The sequence below is a fragment of the Nanorana parkeri genome, unplaced genomic scaffold (genome assembly GCF_000935625.1).
Source record: "Nanorana parkeri isolate BGI_ZX_2015 unplaced genomic scaffold, ASM93562v1 scaffold666, whole genome shotgun sequence".
In the NCBI taxonomy this organism is placed as follows: domain Eukaryota; kingdom Metazoa; phylum Chordata; class Amphibia; order Anura; family Dicroglossidae; genus Nanorana; species Nanorana parkeri.
The window spans coordinates 1,168,834-1,192,352 of NW_017306934.1; the positions used below are offsets into that span (position 1 = coordinate 1,168,834).

At 42.1% G+C, this 23,519-nt stretch overlaps 1 protein-coding gene across 1 annotated transcript in view; it reads right to left on the reverse strand.

Moving 5' to 3' along the window:
* The window catches only part of RAI14 (retinoic acid induced 14), a 114,240-nt gene that overhangs the window by 51,167 nt on the left and 39,554 nt on the right, over positions 1-23,519 (reverse strand). Inside the window, exon 2 of the mRNA XM_018563474.1 lies at positions 7,992-8,122. Within this exon, the coding sequence (XP_018418976.1) occupies positions 7,992-8,122 (131 nt within the window). The remainder of the gene's footprint in view (positions 1-7,991; positions 8,123-23,519) is intronic.

Here is a 23,519-nt window from a genome sequence, read left to right on the forward strand (position 1 = left end):
TCTTACCCCCCCCCCCCCCCCCCAAAAAAAGAAAAAAAAAATAGGACGTTTGGCTTTAGATGCACTTTAAGCTTGACTGGAATTTATAAGTCCTCTCAAAGCACCAAACTCGAGTATGCAATGCTTTAAAAGAGTTAACAGAGTTGTATAAGGAAGTGTGCCCCGCTATGATCGGCATTAGCCTCGGGTGAAATTCTTTTTTTCAAACCTCCAAAGAACACTTGAGAGATGTAATAACATTTATAGAAGCCTCTTCTGCTTAACCATTCCTATGTACACTCCCCAATGTTCTAGTAGTGCTAAAGTGTTACTTGGGAAGATATTAATTACATTCTTCTGGCTCAATTCCCATAGATACTGAATATGTCTGCCAGTCATCATCTTGTCCAGTGACTCATTGTATGGCCTGTCTACACATTGTCTGCTGGCTGTTAACATGCAAGTCTGTCAGCAGAAATTAGTCTTGGGAGTATGTAAGTCTAACTCAGACGACCAGTTTAGCTTTTAGTTGGTCATCTCAACCTATTCATTCATGGCTGTATGAAGACATCGCACTGCCCTAGGCACAAATAACCAATGACACCTATTTGTGCAAGGCTCCACCCCCTTTATTATGTGATTATGCCTGCAAAAACCCAAGAACGATGTCTGTTTTATAAGCACCATTACAATTTTTATTGTGCAGCCCAGCAAAAAGAAGGAAAGGAACATTGCAGCATGTTGCCAGAGTTCCTTTGTCCTTGTTGTTCCCCTTCAGTTCTTTTACTGGGTTTAAACACAAAAGGTGCAGAGGTGGCCAAACAAGAAAAAAACTAAAAACTAACTGCGACCACTACTCTAGTTCTGTCCCTTTTACTTTAGCCATTAAACAATTGCTTCAACTGTATCTGAAGTTTAGTTGATCAAAATAATTAAAGTATTTCTAAAGATATTTTTTTTTAGTAAACTGCGGAAGGGTTAGAACCTGTGTCCCGGTTGAGTAGGGTTACCTTCTCCATGTGTCCTGGTGACCACAGTCATGAATACTAAAAGTGGGGGTAAATTCAAAATTTCAGGTCGTCACTGGCACAGAAAGAAATCTTCTAATGAGGACACCTGTTTTTGGTGATAGATGTCCAATAGTGGATTTCCCCTCAATTAGAGATTTCCTCCCACTTTTTGTTGTGTCTAAAGGTGCCCATACACCTGCCGATTATCGTACGATAATCGCGGGTGATCCTGTGATCGTACGATAATTGGCAGGTGTATGGGCAGCGTGCGACTGCATTTACTGTACGGTCGCACGACTTTCGTCTTACCAGCACACTAGAAAACCCGCCGAAAATCGTACAATTTTCGGGCGGGTTGGTAACGCGATCGCAAGACGAAAGCCGCATGGGGCGGTGTGCGCAAGCGCACACTGCCTGCTCAGCATTGCAATTATTGCAATTATCGGCAAGCCTTCCCATCAGCGGGGAGGATTTGCGATGATCGCAAGTACGATCTGCCTGTCCAAGATGGGCAGGTCGTACGAAATTTTATTCACCTTACAATCATCGCAAAACGAAAGTCGTGCAATGGTTGTAAGGTGCATGGGCAGCTTAAGAAAGAAGTGTATGAAGTTCTCCCCAATGGGATCTAGAAGGCAAAATAAAACTACCATTCCCTATTTGGTCCATATAGTGTATATAGACCCTAACAATGAACTTCTCTTATTTGCTCCCTTTTACATTGTTTAATATACAATTGAAAATATTTTCCTAGATCTGTTCAATAAGTGCCAAAATCTTGTTGATTATGTCAGAAAATCAGAGATGGCCTGTGGTCTGTACATACTTTCTGTGTTATCTAAGGAGTTCAGTCAGCCCTCCCAGTTCTTACCTTGGGGCTACAGATCAATCAGCCTTTATGTTGTATAGAATAGACTAGGGGGTGAATCTTAGTGGTTTAGCAAAAGACACCTAAAAGGGATGACAACACTCAGTCCCCAAATATTGAACAGCCCAGACGAGGACATAGGAACTAAGTGCATTTCTGACACATCAAAATGTATTTTTTCTGTACTTGCAGCATCTTTAAAAGGATAAAACACAGGGAAATGTGCATGAGTTGCAGAGATGTACTGCATATGTTTTTTCCCTTGACTTTCACTTTAAAGCAAAAGATTAGCCTTTAGATATATTTTATGGTAAATGCAACCCTGCGTTTGGGGTTAGACAAACTCCATGGCCTCAGGGCTAAAGAAACTTAATGGCTCCGACAAATTCCTGCTGAATGTAGAAGTAACTATCACCATTTTGGCAACCAACAGTGAATTTAGAGGAGCCTGGGATGCATGCTCACATTGACAAAACTCTCACAAATCTGAGGCCTTACTATGGTACTATTTGATTGCACCTGAGTATTGTAGGTCCTCGTTTGTTTGGATTTTCTTTATATACTGAAGTTTTCCCTTAAAATACAAAACTGCCCTGGTAGGATACTTTTTTTCCCATCTAAAAATGGCCCTTATTTAATTGTGCTTCTATGGATTTTGACATGACAGTAGACTGTTGAAGCCCAGCTCTAGGTTCATGATTCCCCTGTTCATTTGCCCCATTTACCCATAGAAGCACCCGCCATCCCTTACAAAATAACCATCTTTATGCATACCTTTTTCTCAGGGGTCTTTGGCATGTCATTGTGTGTCTTCATCACCCCTTTCTTTCCTCTGGCAGTGAGGAAAAAAAAGGATCCTAATTGCTGCAGAGAGGTCAGATTTGCTGAATCTGGAAGATAAGCGTCTTTGGACCAGTGAGTGTCCTGAAGGTTCATTTAAAATAAGCAGGGACACAATCTGACCATGTTAGCACAGATCTGCTCCCATGCTTAGCGTGGTCAGGAAGTACATCATACTCAAGGGGTCTGACAGGCTCACCAGATATTTATTGGGGCTACAACTTCTTCCATTAATAAAAGTAACCAGTATGTTGACTTTGAAGGACAGTGAAATGTAGTCCCAAACTTTGATAATTAGGGTCTACATACCTTTTGACAGATGATTTTCCAGAAAATATAAAAGGCATAAATAAATGCAGCTCTGCAATCTTTAATACATCATTGAATGCATTTTTTTAAATTGTAGTACAAAAGGAAAAAATGGTGGTCAAATCCTGGGTATTAGGTGCCAACCCCTAATTCATTTATCCAACAAAAAAAAAGTGTGCGGCAAGGGACGGACGGCCACACACCAGCGGCTTCCATGTGGGCCAAGGCTCAGGGGACCATATTACTTGGGATGGTAACTGCTTCTTCCCGCTATCAACACTTTTTGAGTTCTTCCCGATTCATCAGTGGAACCCCGATACTTGATATTGATCGGTGACCTTGAAGTATCCGCTTTTTCAACACAAGGGATTAAATTAATTAACCACCCATACCCAACTTTTGCGGTCCTGATGCATTTTTCCCCACTACTTCGGGACATCAATTTGTTGTTTCTTTTAAACTTTATGGTCATCACCACAGGCGTGCATCCAACGGCTCTACCTGGGGTTGATTGCCTCCCTTCTGATGAAGTGCGATCATTGCGTGAAACGCGTTGAATACACCATCCACTCTCGTGGTTCCAGCTAAGACTTGTGAATTTATTGATGATAATCATGTTTCATGTCATTCATTTTTGATGCATCGAATTCTTAAGTTATTTTGACCTATTTATGTCACATGTCAACTCTATCATGTTTATCTAGTATGTTAATTCTGGAACTGAGTGGATTAGGAGGCTTCTACTGTAGTTTTTAATTATGGCCATCTTCTTTATAACCTTTTTTTATCAATTAATCAATAAAATAATATTTTGAATCCATTTTTAAACTCTGTGACTTGTCATTTTTGGTGCCTCAAAAACCCTACTTTCTCTTGCTTGTTTTTTTTTTTTTTAAATTGTAAGCAGAGTAAGTACCTTAATTTGACCTGGCGTCAGCCTTTTGCAGTTATGATAGGAGCACAGCACAGGGTAACAGAGAGATGAGCTCATCAGTGTGCTACTTCTTCCCCCTCTCCCTGCAAAACATAACTGTGGTGTGAGGCAGGGCTGTAAATCTGAGGACTAGATGAACAGAAATATAAATCATTCGGCAGTCAAAACAGCTCCCTCTGATGTATTTCATGTTTGAATTTAGTGAGGTTGTAGCATGGCATTCGCTCCTTTGATGCTGGTGGCTTCAGAAGAAAAGATGCCAGTGTTGCTAATAGAGGGTAAAGGTGGAGACAATAGGGTAGTGAATAATGTCATTTGGCAGGGAACAAAGGCATAGCATACTGTAGGCATCCTGGGATTACCTGTTGGGACTGACTAGCCAGGCGGTAACATGGTGGCTCATCATGATGTCTATATCCGTATATAGGTAAGCCATTATATGTTGATTCATCACTAATAGTTCCAACAAGGGGGCCAAACTGAACCTTTGCCCAGCAGCCCTCTGCTGTCTCTATCTTTGCCCCATGCTGAGACTCTTAAAATAATTGAAAATGATGGCTTGCACTCAGCCCTGCAAGTGGTATACATACGATTTTACTGGCAGTAAACTATGCCTGAACGAACAGAAATCATCGGTCATCCCCATTTGAGAGACGCATGCAGTTATTTTTCTGTAGCAGTAGTCTGCCAGTGAAATGAATTGCAGGCGCTATTTTACAGGACCTCTTTAAATAAAAGAACCCTTCAATTCTTTCATGAAGTAGATTACATTACAGTAGATACATTTTTGTGGTTGTTGAACAGAAAGGAGACATTTAACTGAGACGCCCCATTTAGTGCAGAACACGAGAATTAAAGAAGGGTAGAAAAATGCTGAACCACATAGCAATGTCCATCTGTTTAAAGTTTACATCAGATTTCTTAACTTGTTCAAAACCGAAAACCCTGAAAAGAACAAGTCGGTTCTCTTAGTTAAAATATTCTGTAACTGAACCCAGTTGGTAACATCTACATATGAATTCCAGCATTCATCTAATGCAGAGGTCTGCTGCGCTAGGCAATTCTGAATGGCTGCCAGCACCCTTCTCTAAATGGCCCTACAGCTGAAATTCTTCCCTTTCTGCTCAACCGGATCTCACAGGTAATGCAGAAACATCTCAAACAAAGTGTATCTAAGGCCAAACACATCTTTTAGTTTTGGACAAAGCATAGAAGGGTCAGAACTGCTATTGGGTTTTTATTGATTTCTGTGTCTTCAATGGGGAAATAGACCGTCTCTTAGTTCTTGATGACCATTGTCACTCAAAAGTCATGGGAAATCCAAAATAGTATGGTTGTCACCAGAACAGGAGGTCATAGGTAATTCTCCAGCGTGGACACCTTTTTCAATGACAACTGTCTAGTGCAGTGGTTCTCAACCTGTGTAATCTCAGGCCCCACATTTGTCCTTGGTCATTAAGTCGTCTGGACGGGCCCTCAAAAACACTAACGGACGCATACAACCACAGACACAATCTCATACACACTTTAAAAAACTTATAAAAAATGTGTTTTTTTTTAAGATCCACCCAGCTCCCTACCTTATGAGAACTGGAGTGGATCCTCACCCTCGGGTCCAGTTGGGGCTGCTGTGCTGGACAGAGCTTCATATGTGCATTGCTTGTACAGCTCCCTTACGCACCCTGTAGCCAGAATGTGGTGTCACTCGGGTCCAGGCACCTTTACAGGGCACGCAAAGGAGCTGTAAGCAATTCTCCCTCCCAGGCATACCAAAAGGCCTACCCCATCTCATGCTGACACTCCGTGCCAGGCAGCATATTTTGAATGGCTGCTTGGTGCAAGTACTAGGAGGAGGCTGAGGAGCCTCTCACCTAGCACAGTGAAAGGCACATTGTGACCTACTTTTGGGTTGCGACCCACCAGTTGAGAACAAAGGGTCTAGTGCAGTGACCTGGGCTGTGCCGCACCGGATAAGTGCAGGTCACCGTTAGGACACATAAAAAACAATTTCTTTCTATGTGTCCCATTTATACCACAAAGCGGGTGTGATGGGTGGATTGCTGCACTACGGTAAAGTGCAAACATGCTGCCAAAGGTTGCTGCACGGCAGGGCAGCAGACCGCGCTACCATGCAGGGACCTGAATGGAGTATACACTTCATTGCTCTCTAGCTCCCTCATCAACTCCTCCCATGCTCACCTCCAGGACTACCCTAGAGTCTCTCCCATCCTTTGGAACTCCCTACCCCAACCTGTTTGGCTATCTCTCACTTTGTCTGTTTTGGCAATCCATGAAGACTCATCCCTTAAGGGATGCCTGTCCCGCCACAACCTAACCACTGAACTATCACTTTCTCAAACAAATCATCCCCACACAGCTACTACCTCTTGTATCACTTTCCCCTCCGTTTTAGATTGCAAGCTCTCATGGGCAGAGCTCTCCTTACCATCTTGTCTTGATTTGTATTGTAATGTCTTCTTTACATTGTAAAGCACTGCACAAACTGTTGGCGCTATATAAATCCTGTATTATAATAATAATGATAATACCCATCGTACACAACGCTTTAGCCCGTGCGATAAAAAGGGGATAGCACTAAAAGAGGATTCCCATTCACTTTGAAGAGATTTCCTCCCCCTTTTTATGTTGTGACTCTGGCACAGGAAGTGTAAGGAAATCTCCACAATATGACACTGTAGGCCCACAAGGTCCTTGATTCACTCTGTTCATGAGCTGTGGATTTCAGCAGAATTCTTATACCATGTTACATTTAGGGCCCATTCACACCACATCCAGATTACCTCCAGATCAGACCGGATTTTTTTCTTGACCCAAATTCTAATGTATCCCTATGCTATTTCTGGGCTCTGTTCCCACCAGCGCAGTCTGTTCCAGACCAGACCAAAAACAGCTTTTGGCCAACTTGGATGATATAATCACCATTGGACTTCCTGTGCTGAGGAGAGGAAATTTTGCACGAGAAAGGAATGATAATGGCTTAAGTAGATACAGAATATTTTGTGGAACTTGTAGAGCGTTACCCTGAACTGTATGACCCAAAGCATGGGCAATATAAAAATAATGTCCGCAAAATTGACACATGGAGACGCATTGCTGCACAGGTCATTCCTGATTATAACATGAGCAGTGCAGAAAAGCAGGCCTCTGATGAGTGCACAATACCTTTACATATAGGTGATTCCTGTCTGCTCCCCACCTTTCAACACACAAACAGTAGTGCTCAGAAGCAGAAGGAAGTGACCCTAGAGCATTATTAGCATACTGACAGCCCAAATAAAATAAAAAAATGGAACGCGTCATAACCGCGTCTAAACACAATACACCATGTTCCAGATCTGGTCCAGAAAATGGTGTGAACCCAGCCTCATGTACATTGGGTATGTTAGATGACTGCCATGCTCTGTGGTTTCATTCACCAGCCCCTAAGTGACTACAGGACACAGAAGTAATATAGTGGCTGGCGTGAGGAACCACAGCATACAGGAAGAGACCAGGGACCCAACACACCAAGAAGTGGGATGTATGTGAAGATCCTGCTCAAAGCCGTAGCTCCTGAAGACCATGAAGCAAGGCTTCGGTGCCCATCGGTAGGTAGAAAGTCTTCTTTTATACGCATTTTTGTTTTTAAATATATTGTTTTTAGAAGTGGTAGAGTCATTTTAAAGCCAATCACACATGGGAAAATAGTCAATTTTTTTTTAGATTAATCACACCATAGAGAGAGTTCTAACGCCTGCCACAAGCACTTCTATTACTCCAAGTATTAGGACCAACCCATTAATATTCTACAATGCTTGGTTATCTTTTGGGAGTCATCAAAAAATAACAAACATTATCCTAACAAATTTCTTATACAGCAAAGGTTTGTGATGGCAATGGTGGATTCCCAAGTTCTCCTTATGCGATTGTTCTAGCACCATACACATGGCTATATTAACAATGGATCATGCAACAATCTACTCCTATACATGACTTTGGCTATGGCTTTACTATAATTTGTAGGAGTCAGTTTGGTAGATCTGTGACTTACGCTGTTTTTCCTTCGCTGTCCATCTTGGTGGCCACCACTCCTTTCTTCCCCAGAAGAGCAGACACTTTGTCCGTTTCCCCATGATCCACAGCTTGTAGCAGACGTTCGTCATTCTTGTTCCACTCATTAGTCTGCAAGAAGAAAGAATAGACATTACTGGTCGTTGCTTGCCACAATCCAGTTCCTGATGTGATACGTAGAAGTCACAAAATACCTGGAACCTCATGCACACCCCTAAAACAAAAGGGAAATCAGAGCTTAAAAAATCAATTTCAGATCTAAGTGGCAGCTACAGAGCTCTGAGCAGACCTGTGCAATACGTAAAGCTTGACCTTCAGCAGCGTAACATTACTGGCCGTACATAATGCACTGAAGGCCGCCGCTTCACAAACAGAAGGTAAAAAAAAAAAAAAACTCCTACGCATTGCTAGTAACTTAGAATGTCTCCTGAGATAGGCCTGGTATTTGCTGACAGAGAAAGCTGACCATTAAGACTAAAGTGAACCTCTTTAATCAGTTTCAAGACAGATCCAAGGTAAAGGAAATGTAAAATTACATAGTGAGAAGTCTAAGAAAAGTGTAAGGGAAGGAAAAGGATACTGTGCGCTGAGGGATAATAATTTTCCCAAGCAGCCTTAACTATAGAGCAGACGGCGTAATAGCCAAACATTAACCATGGAAATTTGACTGCTACTACAAAAAATTCCAGGCTTTCGCAGCTTCATGTGTAAAATCTGCACTCATTGAAGTCTCTTGAGATCACCAAATAATCAGCTTCTGCAGAGATATACAGCATACAACGACAACAATGTGCATCTGTAAGAACGATTGTAGACGAACAAGGTCTAGCGCAGTACAGAAGTCATCAAGCGCATTTTGTTTAAAGCCTAACTTTTTTTTATTTTAAATATGGACCTCCTTAACTATGGACCTCCTTTATTAGGGCTATAGAAAGTAAAATATACAATAAAAATACAGAATATCAATATTCAATGGAAGATTAATACACAAAATATATAATAAAATATAGGGATGCACTGATATATCGGCCGAAAATGGCACTTTTGGCAAAATGCTGAAAGTGTTATTTTCTGGCCGAAATAGTGGTGCATCAGTTCTTTCTCTCCTCCCTGCTGTGCATTGCTCTGTGTCCCAGCAGGGAGGAGAGAAACTGTCACAGGCGGCCAAGCGCTGTGGGAGGAGAGCGCTGTGAGCAGCCGGCATCTCTCCTCCCTGCACCGCTCAGCCTCCTGTCACAGATTGGGAGAGCGGTGAAAGGGCAGAGACAGCTATTTCTGTCACAGAAGGCTGAGCTCTCCTCCCGCACCGCCTCCTGTGACGCTGGAGGGCAGCGGTGTGGGTGGAGACAGATTTCATTGCTGTCCCAGGAGGCTGAGCTCTCCTCCCGAACCGCTCAGCCTCCTGTGACAGCGAGTCAGGATGGAGAGCGGGTACAAGCAGTCAGTGATTCTTGAATGTTTGTAAATAATTGAGGACATAGCATGATTACTATATCCTCAGTTATGAATGAATGGGAGTGATCTACGTCACCTCATGTTCATTCATGATTGTGGTTATAGTAAACACACTCTGTCCTCATGTTATGAATGAACAGGAACACTCAGTATAGAGGATTCCTGTTCATTTATAACAGGGGCTGCAGAAAAAGAGATTGAGGACGCTGTATCCTCAATCTCTCTTTTTCTATTTAAAAAGGAAAATATCAGGGGTCTGTTTAGACCCCTAATATTTCCACAAAGACCCTAAAAGCAAAGTAATTGTTCTGAATAAAAATTAAATATAAAAAAATAAAACCTTTATAAAAAATAAGTAAAAATAATATATTTTGAAAAAGTTAGAATAAAAAACATTTTCAGTTTCGGCCTGACATTTTTTTTTCATTTCGGTTTCGTTTTTTACATTTTCATTTCGGTACACCTCTAATAAAAAATACAAAAATACTCGTGCCTATCCTACATGCAGGGAGGGATCAGAAGTACAGCCAGAGCTGGGAGCCCCCGGGACAAACTAAAAGGACTCTTTAAAAAGAAAAAGTTTAATAAAATAATAATAGCCCAAAGGATAGAGAAAAAAAAGAAGCAGCTTTTGGAATACTCACCTTCAATACACAGCCACAGTATTCTGGGTTGCATGACAGCCAGCATCATTTGAGTTAAGCTGTCATGGACCCTCCCCTAACCTGTGACTGGAAAGTGAAGAGAGAAGCAGAACAGTTATGAGCTTATCTCTCTGCCAGTCTGCTTCTCTCTATCAGCATGCTCCTTGTCAAACACAAGATTAAGAGTCACTACTCTTCAATTGTAACAAACTGCACAATTCTTTTATAGGATCAGTTGTCTTATAAATTTAGTTGCAATTGGTAAGGATACTCTCCGCACACCTTTCAGCAGTCCCGGCCAATAAATGAAGATGGTGCTTGCAGTAACTCCACGGATGGCACCGTGCAAAATATACAATTGGAAGAATAGGTCACCAGCACTCCAAATAGTTAAAATGAATAAGTCCTTTTTATTGGACAATGGTGTCACAAAAATCAAAGCAGAGCCGACGTTTCAGGGCCGCGCAGGGTCCCTTCCTCAAGGCAAGAGATGGGGAAAAAAAACTTGACTTTGTGTTTCAGCCCTTCTCTATCCAAAATGAAAAAAAAAAAAGGCATTAGACATACTTCAAATATGAATAATGTCAGATAGGTGATTTTAGTATGGAACATTCCTCTGCACAGTTGTACATTTCTGCACGGTTCTTGATAAAAGTGTACCGTATTTAGAAATAATGTGTCGACGCTGATCAATACCACCACTAGGGTCGGTTGTCTCCTGCTGTGGCTGCTCTTATATTAAAGAGCATTTTCTTTAGTGCAGGATGTCAGCTCCCAAAAATCGGTAAACACAATTCTTTTACTGAGCAATGCCGCCTCATAGGGGTTCCTATGTGTTCGCTCACTTCCCGATCTACTGAGCTGACCTGTGACAGTTTCATTGTCACAGGTTGGCTAGAACTATGAGGTGCGTGAAAAGCACTCACCTCATAGATCTCCTATGAGAACTAAACTAGCGTCCTCCCATGACCCAAAGCTCAGTATTTTCCCGAGCTACAGCTCGCGGTATACTGAGACTGCCGCAGCCGGGACGGATCCCGATATTACTGTTGAGATCCACCCAGCTGCGTGAGTGACAGCTGGCTCTACCTATCTAGAGGCAGAGCAAGCTGTACCCGCCCCTCCCCGTCCGTTTCTCCAGTCAGCGCTGGAAGATTGGAGCAGGGAGGGGGGAATCCCTGCAGGGAGATGATCGAGAAGTGAGCGAGCAACGGTATGTGTTCATTCACTTCCCGATCTATTGAGCTGACGTGTGAGCTTCATTGTCACACATCGGCTTGAACTATGAGGTTGAGTGGAAATCCCTTCCCTCATAGTTCTCCTTTAACCTGCCACAGTAGCCACTAAGATCAGCACCGGGCATCACATTTGTTTTTAGGCCATTGACTAGCAATGTGTGCTCAGAGACTATTTGTTTTAAACTAGTAAAATTCTAAGAGGAAAAAACTGGCCTAGCCATAAAAGCTAGTGTAGCCTGTAGCCCTTGATCTGTTGTGTTTATAGATAGCTGTGGCCAAGTCATGGTGTTTAAAATAGAAGTGAATCACATGTACCACAGGGTCTGTGTGTCTTCCATATTTTGTTTCATTGCTTCCATGTTGTCTCATTTCTTGTGAATAAAGTGAGAAGTATAAACCCTTCCATTTGCTGACAGTAGTGACCTCTTGGCTCATTTCTGTTTGTTTAGTATTTTGTGGCTTTGTAGCTGTGGACAGTAACCTGGATTTTCTAGTAAGAGGAATTAGGTGGTGTGTGAATAGTTATGTGCTTACATATGTCTTATCAAAATGTGTCCTACTTTGGACATTGAGAGGTGAACAACAAATGTTTTCTACTTTTCAAGAACCTCAGTTTAATTGCATGTGATTGTCTTATTTTATTTATTAACATGCATATATGACCAAGACAAGTTTCAAGTCTCCTTTTCCACATATTTTGTACATGCTGGTGCTTTATAATATATGTAAGGTGATTCGCCACCGTGTCATATTGCACCTCATAAAACTGGGAAACAATCTTACCGAGGAAAAACTTGATGGCATGTATCCAGCAAATCACCCAATAGTTTCCCTTCTGTATTTACACAGCATGGTAAGCAACCACAGCCAGAACATCATTGCTGCTCTGCTGTTGGACATATTGTCACAAGCTCTCTCCTTGGCTTGTATCATTAACCCCTTCGTGACGGGAGACGTACACTGTACGTCCAGCCACAAAGGGACCAAATGACTCGTCACGTACACTGTACGTGACGAGTTATTTGCTGCACTAGAAGGCTGCTAACCGCTGAGAATCAGCGGTTACCTTTCAGTAATGGATGTCTAACTATCTAGAGATCCATTACTGAAAGGGTTAACCTTTTTCAGACACCCGATACCTTAATATCGGGTGTCTGAGAGTCACAGCAAAGCAGACACACTTCGGCTTTTGCCGGCATTCTGACAGCTCTCTCTCTCAAGCTATACTGGCTTTATTTTTTTTTATCTTTTGACTTTCAAGAATAGATACAAAATGTTATGTATTAGACACATAATGTATCTATTCTTGAAAGTAGAATGTTTAAGTTTTCTGAAACATTCACTGACAGCTGAATCCTGAACTGCTGCAGGATCAGTGTCACTAACTTATTATCGGCTGTTCTGAAGTTTGAAGCAGCCTGATAATAAAAAAAATGTATTAATTTATCAAGCAGTAATAGTGAGATTAATTCACAATGACTGCCTGATATAATTAAATAAATAAAATTTGTCAGTATAAAAAAAGTGAAAAGTGTAAATAAATTAAAAAAAATAGTGAAAAGTGTAAAAAAATTAAAAATAAGGGACAAATAAATGAATGTATGTATTGCATTTTTTTTTAGCTGTGCTGGTTTTGTTAAAAAAAAATACTACAAATCAAAACTGGGAAAAAAAGTTTTTTTTTACGTTTTTTCCTCTTTTTTTAATTTGTATTTGTCCTAAGTGAGGCGTTAGACACACATATGTGATATAAATATATAGCCCTATCTGTCCTCTAAAAAACAATATATAATATGTGTGGGTGCACTTTGTAAGAAAGTATATTACTGACGTGGAAGAATCACACAGCAAAAATGTCAAAAGTGTGTCAGTCATTTACGAACAGAAACCAAAAACAAGCTCAGTCATGAAGGGGTTAATATATTGCTGCTGAAATTCCTAAAATTTTTTCCCAGAGGATGAATAAAAGTCCCAGGCATGGTCCGAAGAGTCTTGCAAATCTTACATTTCTAAAAATGTTCTCCTGGGCTTGCAGTAACTACAGAGAGGAGTCTTCCCTTACACATATCTTTCTTTAACAGTGCCATGTAATGGAATATCACCTTGCAACTACTCAACAGCCCCTCAAGCAACAGAGAATGCTGAAAGATTACACTACGCACCAAGCCAGAAAATTAGGGAAAAGCCTGTTTCTTGCCAGTTGATATAGGTCACTTGTGTGGGTATAAGGTAAAGGCAATGGCCGCACAAACCCATGATGAGAACGGCTGGGAAACATGCTATTTGCAATCGGAAGCATGCGTAAAGGCGTGCAAATGTTTGGCGTGCGGGAAGTGATGCTTCTATCTTGATGAATAGGTCTATTTAAATGGGCCTCCCCCTGTCACTCTGCTGATGCCCGTTGCTCTATTGGATTCCCTGTTGTTACATTCTTGACCCGGATCGTTTGGACTCTCCTTGTTTGCTGCCTGCCCCAGACCTTGGCCTGTTTCCTACATACACCATCACTACATACATTGGGAATATAGTATGTATTATTTTCACCCCTGCACCTTTTTTGTAGGGTCACTGCAGCAGGAATCAGTGGACAGACCACAAAGCAAGGTGAGAGCTTTATCCTCTGCCACCTCTACAGGTAAACCATGGGAGGTAAAATACTTACCTTGCCCCAATGTTCTAGGGATAATAATTATTAATTACTTTCCAGCGGGATACCAAGCATGATTCCTCTCCAGTAGGATACCAAGCATGATTCCTCTCCAGTAGGCTAAATTATCTTTTTGAGTGAATATGTGCAACAAACTGCTTTCTGCGACCTGCAAACTCTTTTTAGGTGACCAGTCACTATTCATTGATGAGACTGGTGAGATACCCATCTAGCCCTTGAATAGTTCACATTCCTTACATATATGTGGTGTTTTATCTCAGAGTTCACGTTGGCAAACAAGTTTTCAATAATAATTAATACTTAACACACAAGAATAAGCAATGGTGGAGGTGACCTTCTGTGGCACTGATCACCTGAATCACAAGTGGACAGACGAATTCCACAAGAAGAATTCCGGAATAGCTGCTTGATGACTCCCACCAGGCAGGTCAAATATTCACCACATTAATAAATAACCAGATTTAGCAAGGTGGACGCTCTTAGGTTGGATCTGTCTCCGGCTGACTCCAGTCTCACCGATGGAGTTCCCTGAGAGGTTGCATAGTATTACTGTACAAATGATAGAAAACAGCTTCAGGTAACCTTGTAAATGATAATTACGCACTCAATGCAGCAAGTGTAACTTCACACTGTTGGCCTCACTTGTTGCTGCTTCCATGAACAGTGGTGGAACATGCTGCAAACTGTGAAACACTGGGTGGGGGGTCTGCCTTCCTATTACTCTCTATGAACCGATCGGACGCAGACTCATACAGAATGAACCAAAAGTCACAAATATCGTGGAGCTAGCTATGAAAGCAGAGTCAGGAAAGGCTGTTAATTCTGCAAGAAGGTCACACAGTAGGAAGGCACACTAGCTAGTAAGCATGTAATTGTTTACAAACCAGCCAAGGGCTATATGGGGCACAAGTATGGTTTTCAGTCATTTGTACAGATATCAAACTATGGGCAATAATACAGATAACCAGGAGATCCAAATAGCAGGGATGGAAGGCAGGAAACAGGAAATGAGGATTCGTAGCTGCTTTGGGTATGGCACAATAACTCAGCAACAAGTCTTGGCTTTGGCTGGAATTTAAACCCAGCAGAGGCCAGTGAGGCCCCCGTTGTCTGGGCAATAAGGAAGCCACAGGTCCCTGGGAACCAATGGGATGGCTAGGAGAGAAGCCACGGCAGTGCCACATGCACACGTCATGCACACGCGCATCCGCAACCCGCCGGGCACCAAATCACCCCAAGGAGGACCCTACAATCTCTGCCGTTCCCACCGGACCCAAGGTAAGAGGGCAGCCCTGGTCCCACGACACCGACAGTTGGTTGAAAGAAACAATAACAAGATCACGGCCACTGCAGCAGGACTGAAGTGGTTGGAGTGTTGTTAAAGAACATTTTTTAATAGTTTTAGAAAGTGAAGGGAAGTCAGAATAAGTTGGTGAATTCTCCCAATTGGGAAACCATACTGGTGACAATTATCTATAAGGGGATTTCCGCTTGCTTAGATTAGATTTTTCTTGGATCCTGTTGCATCTCTAGGACAGGAAGGAACACAAAAAAACCAGACAGGGGTATTAAGCCTTCCCTACTCTATCCAAAAATGTTTTTTAAAAGTTTTGGCTTTAGCTGCAACGAGGCTTTGCGACGACCTCACCAGTGAATCAGAGATAAAAGCTGTCTCTGGCTGAGACGATCCTAAGGTGACACGTATTGATGACACCAATCTAAGCAGCAGTGATTCTATATGCTATCTCCAGTTCCTGGACATGTGGCAGTAGTTTTACAGCTGCAGACAGGAGCCATGAATCATGAATGATCGTGTGTAACAAATGTGCAGTAACGGGTGGAGAAGTAGATGGGAAAGAAAGCCTCAGAGATCCATAATTCACCAGCACTGAGTTCTCTAGTGGAGACTGACCTATGAAACATGGCGGGGAGAGAGGATTTATGTTAAACGTTACGGTTCAGACTTAGGACATATTTAACGCATTATGTGCTGCAATAGCTTTATGGACTCGAGGCGCTGTCATGGATGCAACGTTTTACACTGGAATAAAGAGTCTCAGATGGTCTATGACATGACTCACCCACTGCCAGTTCCCTGATGTATGGACAATGAACATGAGGCCGGAAACAAAGCAATTACATTCCCTTTCGTAACAGAACTGGCTTTCAAACAGGCGTCAGGGCCTGGTAATCCCCCTGGAATAATACAGCCAGCCTTCTGTTAAGAAGACTTTTTATTGACTGATCGAAGGGAAGATACATTCTTTTTAAGTGATGTAGATATACCAAAATTCACTAATAACTCAAAGCTGAACTCCAGGAAGATATAAAAGACACAAATTGAAAAATCTCTGTATTTATTAATGTATCATTAAATGTATTTTTATTTATATGCAAGCAGTTTAAGTACCTGAATTTGACTTGGCATCAGCCTACTGCAATCACCTGTACAGCAGAGCTTAGACTGAAGGAGAGAAAAGCAGCACAAGAAGCCAGTCAGCTGTACTGCATATGCTAATAAGGAGCAAACTACTAGGAGGAGAGAGCAGAGTGATGAGCTCATCAGTGTGCTGCTTCTCCTTTCACTGTCTAGTCACAACCTGGGGGAGGGAAAAGACCTGCAAGCATTCCTTAAAGATGAACGCCAGGAATTTCTAACCGCAGTGCAAGGGTTAAGTGCTTGTTTGTGTCTAGGTTTAAAAAAATCAATAAAGTTATACTAACCCGAAGCTCCAGCTCTAAACTGGCCTCTTCTTAACTCTTCTCTTTCTTCCGCCTCTGCAGCGGTCTAAGGTCCCACAAATCATCGCGAGGACGATGAGGAAGATTCCGGTGTGTGGAGGAGGGGGATACAGGTTGTAGGGAGCGCAGTGACAGCACCAAGCTTCTTTGGGTGAGTAGATCTTTGTTATTTTTGTCCCAAACAAGCACTTAACCATTGCAGTGCGGGGGTAGCCCACCCACATGCAACACACAATGGATCAGGCAGCTCTAGCCACTGGAACACTTGTATTTACCCAGTCATCACTGGCTGTTTGAATTTTGAGCAGTTTTCCCGCTCGTGCGCACGCTGAACAGTGTCGCACAACTGGGGGCGGGGAATGACATTTTAAAATGCCTACCCGCATCTAGAAGGCTCCTGTGCGGCTGTTTATGTACGGTCGCGGGACGGAAAGCAGTTATTTAAATAGAAATTACCTTTCCATTTCAATCTGCAGCCACTGTCATTTTCTAAAACTGTCAAAAACTTTAATGCAAAATGGTGTTTCCACGTTTGTAGTACAAAATGCCCTCCGAAATGTCATGAAACAAGGAGCAATTCCTTCAGAACAGAAGGTTGGAATCTGAAACAAAGTTTGCTAAATACCTTGAAATGAAGGGATGCACCGATACTAGTATCGGTTCCGATATCGAGTATTTGGGCGAGTACTCATACTCGCCCTAATGCTCCGATGCTTAGCCCGATACTTCCTGTATCAGGAAGCCAGGCAGCACGCCATTACACGATGCCCTGCTTCCCGATTGGCCGGCTCCACGCTCCCTCGTCACTTGTGACAAGAGAGCATGAAGCCTGCTTCCCAGCCAATCAGGAAGCCGTGCAGAGTGTAATGACTCGCTGCCCAGCTTCCTGATTGGTCGGGAAGCTGGCCAATCAGGAAAAAGGGTGCCGTGTAATGGGGCAGCGCCCGGCTTTCTGATTGGCCAGGAAGCCGGCTTCATGCTCCCTCATCACCTCGGGTGGTGCGTTATTACACAGCGCACGACTAACTGATTAGCCAGAAAGCCAACTCCATGCTTTCTCATCACATAGTGACGAAGCCGGGTTGCGAGTCTTTACACGCTGCCCGGCTTCCTAAATACCCAGGAAGCCAGGTGGCGAGTCATTACATGCCGCCTGGCTTCCTTAATGGGACTTCCGGTATCGGTATTGGGTATCGGGCAGTACCGGGAAATAAATATCAGTACTCTTACTCGATACCGAAAAATACCCATATCGGTGCATCCCTATAGAAATGTATATAGATCACCCAGATAGAATAGCTTTTTTTCCAACCTAACGTTAGAGTTGAACTCCAGCCAAAAATGATGGGTTAAATCGTTGCAAGGTTTATATTGTTATCTGAGCGCCACAACACTGAGGGGACAGACAGAAATAAATACCTGGCATCTAGTTCTACTCCCTGCTATCCAAAATAATAAAAAAGAGAGTTTGGGCTGAAACTCCACTTTAATGACCGATTTACTTTTGTTAGACAACTATAAAACACGCACATGAATCTTGCCGGTGAAGTCTAGATGGCTATTGTACTGATAAGTGACCAGCTGTATGTCCCTAAAGTCAATGCAGATGTTGCAGAAATAGATATATGGCCGTGTTTTCTGTATATTTCTTGGAATTCAACCTTTGAAAAAAAATGATCAAATTGTATATGATTACTGCTTTGATTATCTTCCTCCCATTTCTTCGGAAGGAAGATTTATACATGTAAAAAAATGTTCATTGTCCAGTGGGAGCTTTAGGCTTTGAATGAAAAAAAACTTTTTTTTGGTGAAGTCTGTAATTCATGTGAATGGACGAGCTTTTCCCCTCTATTCCTTCTCTGGTACTGCTAATTCCTCACTGGGTGTGTGCACTCCTGACAGTTTGTGATGCAAAGCAAGGAGTTTGCATGTTCTCCCTGTGCTTGTGTGGGTTTTCTCCATGTACTCCGGTTACCTCTCACACTCCAAAGACATGCTGGAAGGTTAATTGGCTCCTGTCTAAATTGGCCTTAGTGTTTGTGTGCCATAGGGACCTTAGATTGTAAGCTCCTTGAGGCCAGGGACTGATGTAAATGTACAATACGTAAAAGGCTGCATAAATTGTCGCCACTTTATGAATACCTGAAATATATAAATACATTATGTGTCAATGTCAGATTTAAGGCCTACCTATGGGGTACTGTTAAACTCTCTCGAATCCATCCCTCTCTAACTCATCGCTGGAGCAAAAATAATCTAATTCAAATGCCCATTTTACTTACCAAAGCTGTGGTCACGTGAACCTCCTGTACCCACTCTTCTCTCCATTTGTTTACATCCAGCAGGGTCCTTCTTCAGTTGCCTGTCACTACCTGTGTGACATGGACACTTTCTATTGACTGTCTATTGGCTCTGACGATCCAGAAGATCACGTGATCCTCCCGTACCCACCCTTCTCTCTATTTGTTTCCATCCAGTGGGGTCCTTCTTAAGTTGTCTGTGTCACTACCTGTGCGACGTGGACACTTTCTATTGACTGACTGTCTATTGGCTCTGAGGATCCAGAAGATCACGTGATCCTCCTGTACCCACCCTTCTCTCTATTTGTTTCCATCCAGTGGGGTCCTTCTTAAGTTGTCTGTGTCACTACCTGTGCGACGTGGACACTTCCTACTAGTTGTCTATTGGCTCTGAGGATCCAGAAGATCACATGATCCTCCTGTACCCACCCTTCTCTCTATTTGTTTCCATCCAGTGGGGTCCTTCTTAAGTTGTCTGTGTCACTACCTGTGCGACGTGGACACTTTCTATTGACTGACTGTCTATTGGCTCTGAGGATCCAGAAGATCATGTGATCCTCCTGTACCCACCCTTCTCTCCATTTGTTTCCATCCAGCAGGGTCCTTCTTCAGGTGTCTGTCGCTACCTGTGTGACATGGACACCTCCAACTGGCTGTCTATTGGCTCCAAGGATCCAGAAGAGGAATCAAGTCATCATGGAAAAACTGTTGGCAAAATCTGCAGCTCTGGATTAGTAGCGGTGGTGAGAGACCTGGACAGGAGATTTAAGTGAGTAAATCTTGCTTCAGCAGGTAGCAACCCATAAAAAAGCTTGCAGGATGGGTTACAGGGGGCTGAGAGTGGGGTCATGTTTTGCCTACAATCAGGCTTTAAAGCGACCCTTGCTTTTGCCAATGGTTACAGTAATATTAACTTTCCTAATCAGTGAACAAAACTCTCCTTCACTCTGTCCCCACAAACCCAATAGTTGCCCCTGTGGGCACTGCCATCTTTCCTCTCACACAGTATGCAGAAGGTTAAGCATGACAATCATAGCCCACATATCAAAGACAGCTTAGACCTTCCCATGATAGTCATGCGCCACTGCTCCCTGGTTACATCGGTGGCCAGATGGAGTGGTAAGAGATGGATGGCCTTACCTGTTGACTTTTTATTTAAAAAAATATGAGTATCAGTAACAATGCTGGTTAATGTGCTTAGGTTGGGTGCTTGTGGAAAGAGAGAATACGTCTGAACCCTTGATAGATGAGATGAGGAAGGCACTATTACATTTCTATGCTTGGGGAATGGAAAGGTTCTCTTTAACAGTTTCTTCAAAGGCAAACACAGAATTTAGCTGCGACAGACCATACAAGTTGAAGAAAGAGCTTTGCAAATGTCCATAATCTTACAATAAAGTCATTTTAGAAAACTGCAGGGAAGCGATTGTAGAAAACAGGGTTAATTCTGTGCACAACCCCTAAGCTTATTCCAACACCAAGGGATTGATAACGAAACCCATGGATGAGTGTATTCTCTCACTCCACAGCCTAGACATCTCATGAGGATTGGGGTTAGGACACAACAAGCCTAGACTGTTATTTCTTCTGAATGATTCCCTGAAGAGTGCAGAAACATCCATCTTAAAAAGATATGCCGGCAACTAGAAAAATACTTCCCAAAACCGCTAATACAATCTCAGGCGTCTGGTCACCAGGCTGGAGTCAGAAAGCCCTATTAATTTACCTCAAGGAAGACCATCACTATGGACCACTTTGCCTATAAATCCGGTAATATGAACAAATGTGATTTTGAAGGAAACTGCTAATTTTACGTGGAAAAAAAAAAAGGTGTTCCCAAGCTTAATGTTCTTCCAACAGTTTCAATCCATGAGCACTGCCAGTCCACATATGCATCTCAAAAGTTGTTATGGTTAGAGGCAGGCACAGCCACAATATGGCGTCTGCATATGATTTGGGGTCAGGTTCATTTTAAAATTGTTTTCTTTTTTTAAGTTGGCTTAAGTTTTTAATCTGATACTTAATATCTTTTTTAATAACATAGCTCTGTACACAATGGGCATTTTACATCCAAGAACCAAAGGAGATAAAGGAGAACATACGATAGGGAGCCTTAAATTGTGTGCAAACCTTAATAAACTTCTCTTATTTGCTCCCTTTAAGTATCTTGAAAGTGTTTTGTTAAATCTCTATGTAATGATACATACATAAAATACCCATTGATCTTGATAGTAGTGAGCAGATAACTTACTGTATACTCTGCTACACTGTTATCAATTACATTGTTCCTAGGTCAGTCTGAGGACTACAGAATCCTTCTTTTCCATGCTAAGGAGAAGGGAAGGCAAAGGAAGGAGAGAAAAGGGAAAGGAAAAGGGAAAAGAGGAGGTATTTGTAGTCGCATCCTATTTTGACAACCCCATTCCTCCATAGATACAGAATCCTTGTTTTCCATGCTAAGGAGAAGGGAAGAGAAAAGAGAAGAGAAAAGAAAAAGAGGAGAGGTATTTGTAGTCGCATCCTATTTTGACAAGCCCAGTCCTCCATAGATACAGAATCCTTGTTTTCCATGCTAAGGAGAAGGGAATGAAAGAGAAGAGAAGGAGGTATTTGTAGTCCCATCCTATTTTGACAACTCCACTCCTCCATAGATACAGTACAGTCAGTGAGTGAGTGAGTGTTGTCACCCTAGAATAGAAGTTGTGTTAGATGCAGAATTATTAGGTGACATAAAAAAAACCCCTGTAAAATAGAAATATTGTAGCCACCACAGCTAAGGACTAGTAAGCTACAATAGAATACATTTTTGTTCTTGTGTTAAGCTACACTTTAAACTATACATGTAGGCTTTAAATAAGTGTACATAATACTCATATAATGATGGCAGCCTACATATTTTTCTTATCACAAGTTTCCTTTAAGGGAGTTTCCACTCTGTAGAAACAAGGACGGTTCCCATCCTCTTTCATCCGCAGGATCCACTGTGAAATGTGTTATCATACCACAACCTTAAAACACAACTACTCCTGGACACAGTATTTTTGTAGTCAAGCACTTCAAAAAGTACCAAAGTGGAAAGTGTTCTCTGGGGGGCTTTAACACATGAGAAGTCCCAGTTCAAACAGGATTTCCACTCTTCTTTAAAATCCCCTATATAATAAAAGCCTTCCGTATGTTTTCAGTGGAATAGAGTTGGGAACAATATATTTTTAGATTTTTTACACCATTAAAACAGAGACCTCGTCCTTTTCGATTTAGGAACATAGTTGTCTACAACAAAAGGACATACTTATGAAATCCCTTCCATCTAACGATCGGTGTAAACAGACTATAATTCTTGGTATGCTGAAAATATAAGATCGACACAACCTTGTCTACAATGTTTCATGGAACAGATGACTCAACCATATGGCCGAGATCCATTAAGATTTTGATTCTTGTAAATGAAATATGATGTAATGTAACGTACTCCCGGGACAGGGGAACGGTCTGAATACAGCTGACAGACTGAGATTCAAGTGCAGTCCATCTGGCAAGCAATTAAAGGGGAGTAACACTAGATAAACAGCCCAATATATAAGACGTATTGGGAACGTATCCTTACTTGACTCAATAAAGCATTGTGTCTTGAAGTTGATGGTTAGGAAAGAATTCCAGTGATTGCGAGTTATAAGGAAAAATCCATTTTAAAGGGTTTCTTGGCCATTATTTTGAAATACTATTTTTATACAAAGTTTATTGTCAAGCAGGAAAGTTTTGAGGTTGGCTATGTGACTATGATGTTTGGAGACCTGCGTAGAACTGTTTTCACAATACATCTCCGTTTTTGAGACAATTTACATTACATGTGAGACTTAAAATGCTGTTGAGTTTTTAATTCTTATTGGCAATTCCCTTATCAGGAATCCATGGGCTCAAAACCATGGCCATTAACATGACGGTCCATCCCCCGACTTTAATGGCTATAACAGCTTTTACTCTCCTGGGAAAGATTTCCACAATATTTTTGAGTGCGCTTGTGTGAATTTATGCCCATTCGGCCAAAAGAGCTGAACAAGGACAACTACTGATGTTGGACAAGAAGACCTGGCTTGCAATCTGTTTCAGTTCATCTCAAGTGTGTTCTATAAGGTTAAGATCCGAGCTTTGTGCAGGCCACTGGAGTTCCTCCATGCCAAACTCATCAAACCATGTATTTATGGAGCTGGCTGTGTGCACTGGTGTACAGTCATGCTGGAACATAAAAGGGCCTTCCCTAAACTGAGGTAACAAGGTTGGAAGACAAGAGTTGTGAAAAACGTTTGTTAGCTTTAGCATAGCCAGTACCCTTCACTGAATACAGCCTAAATTTACATACCTTATCATTCATCCCTATCAAAATGATGGAAATTTTGGAAAAAAAACCCGCAGCAAGCAGAATATATTTTAATGCAAGCCCCCCCCCCCCCCCCACACAACCAA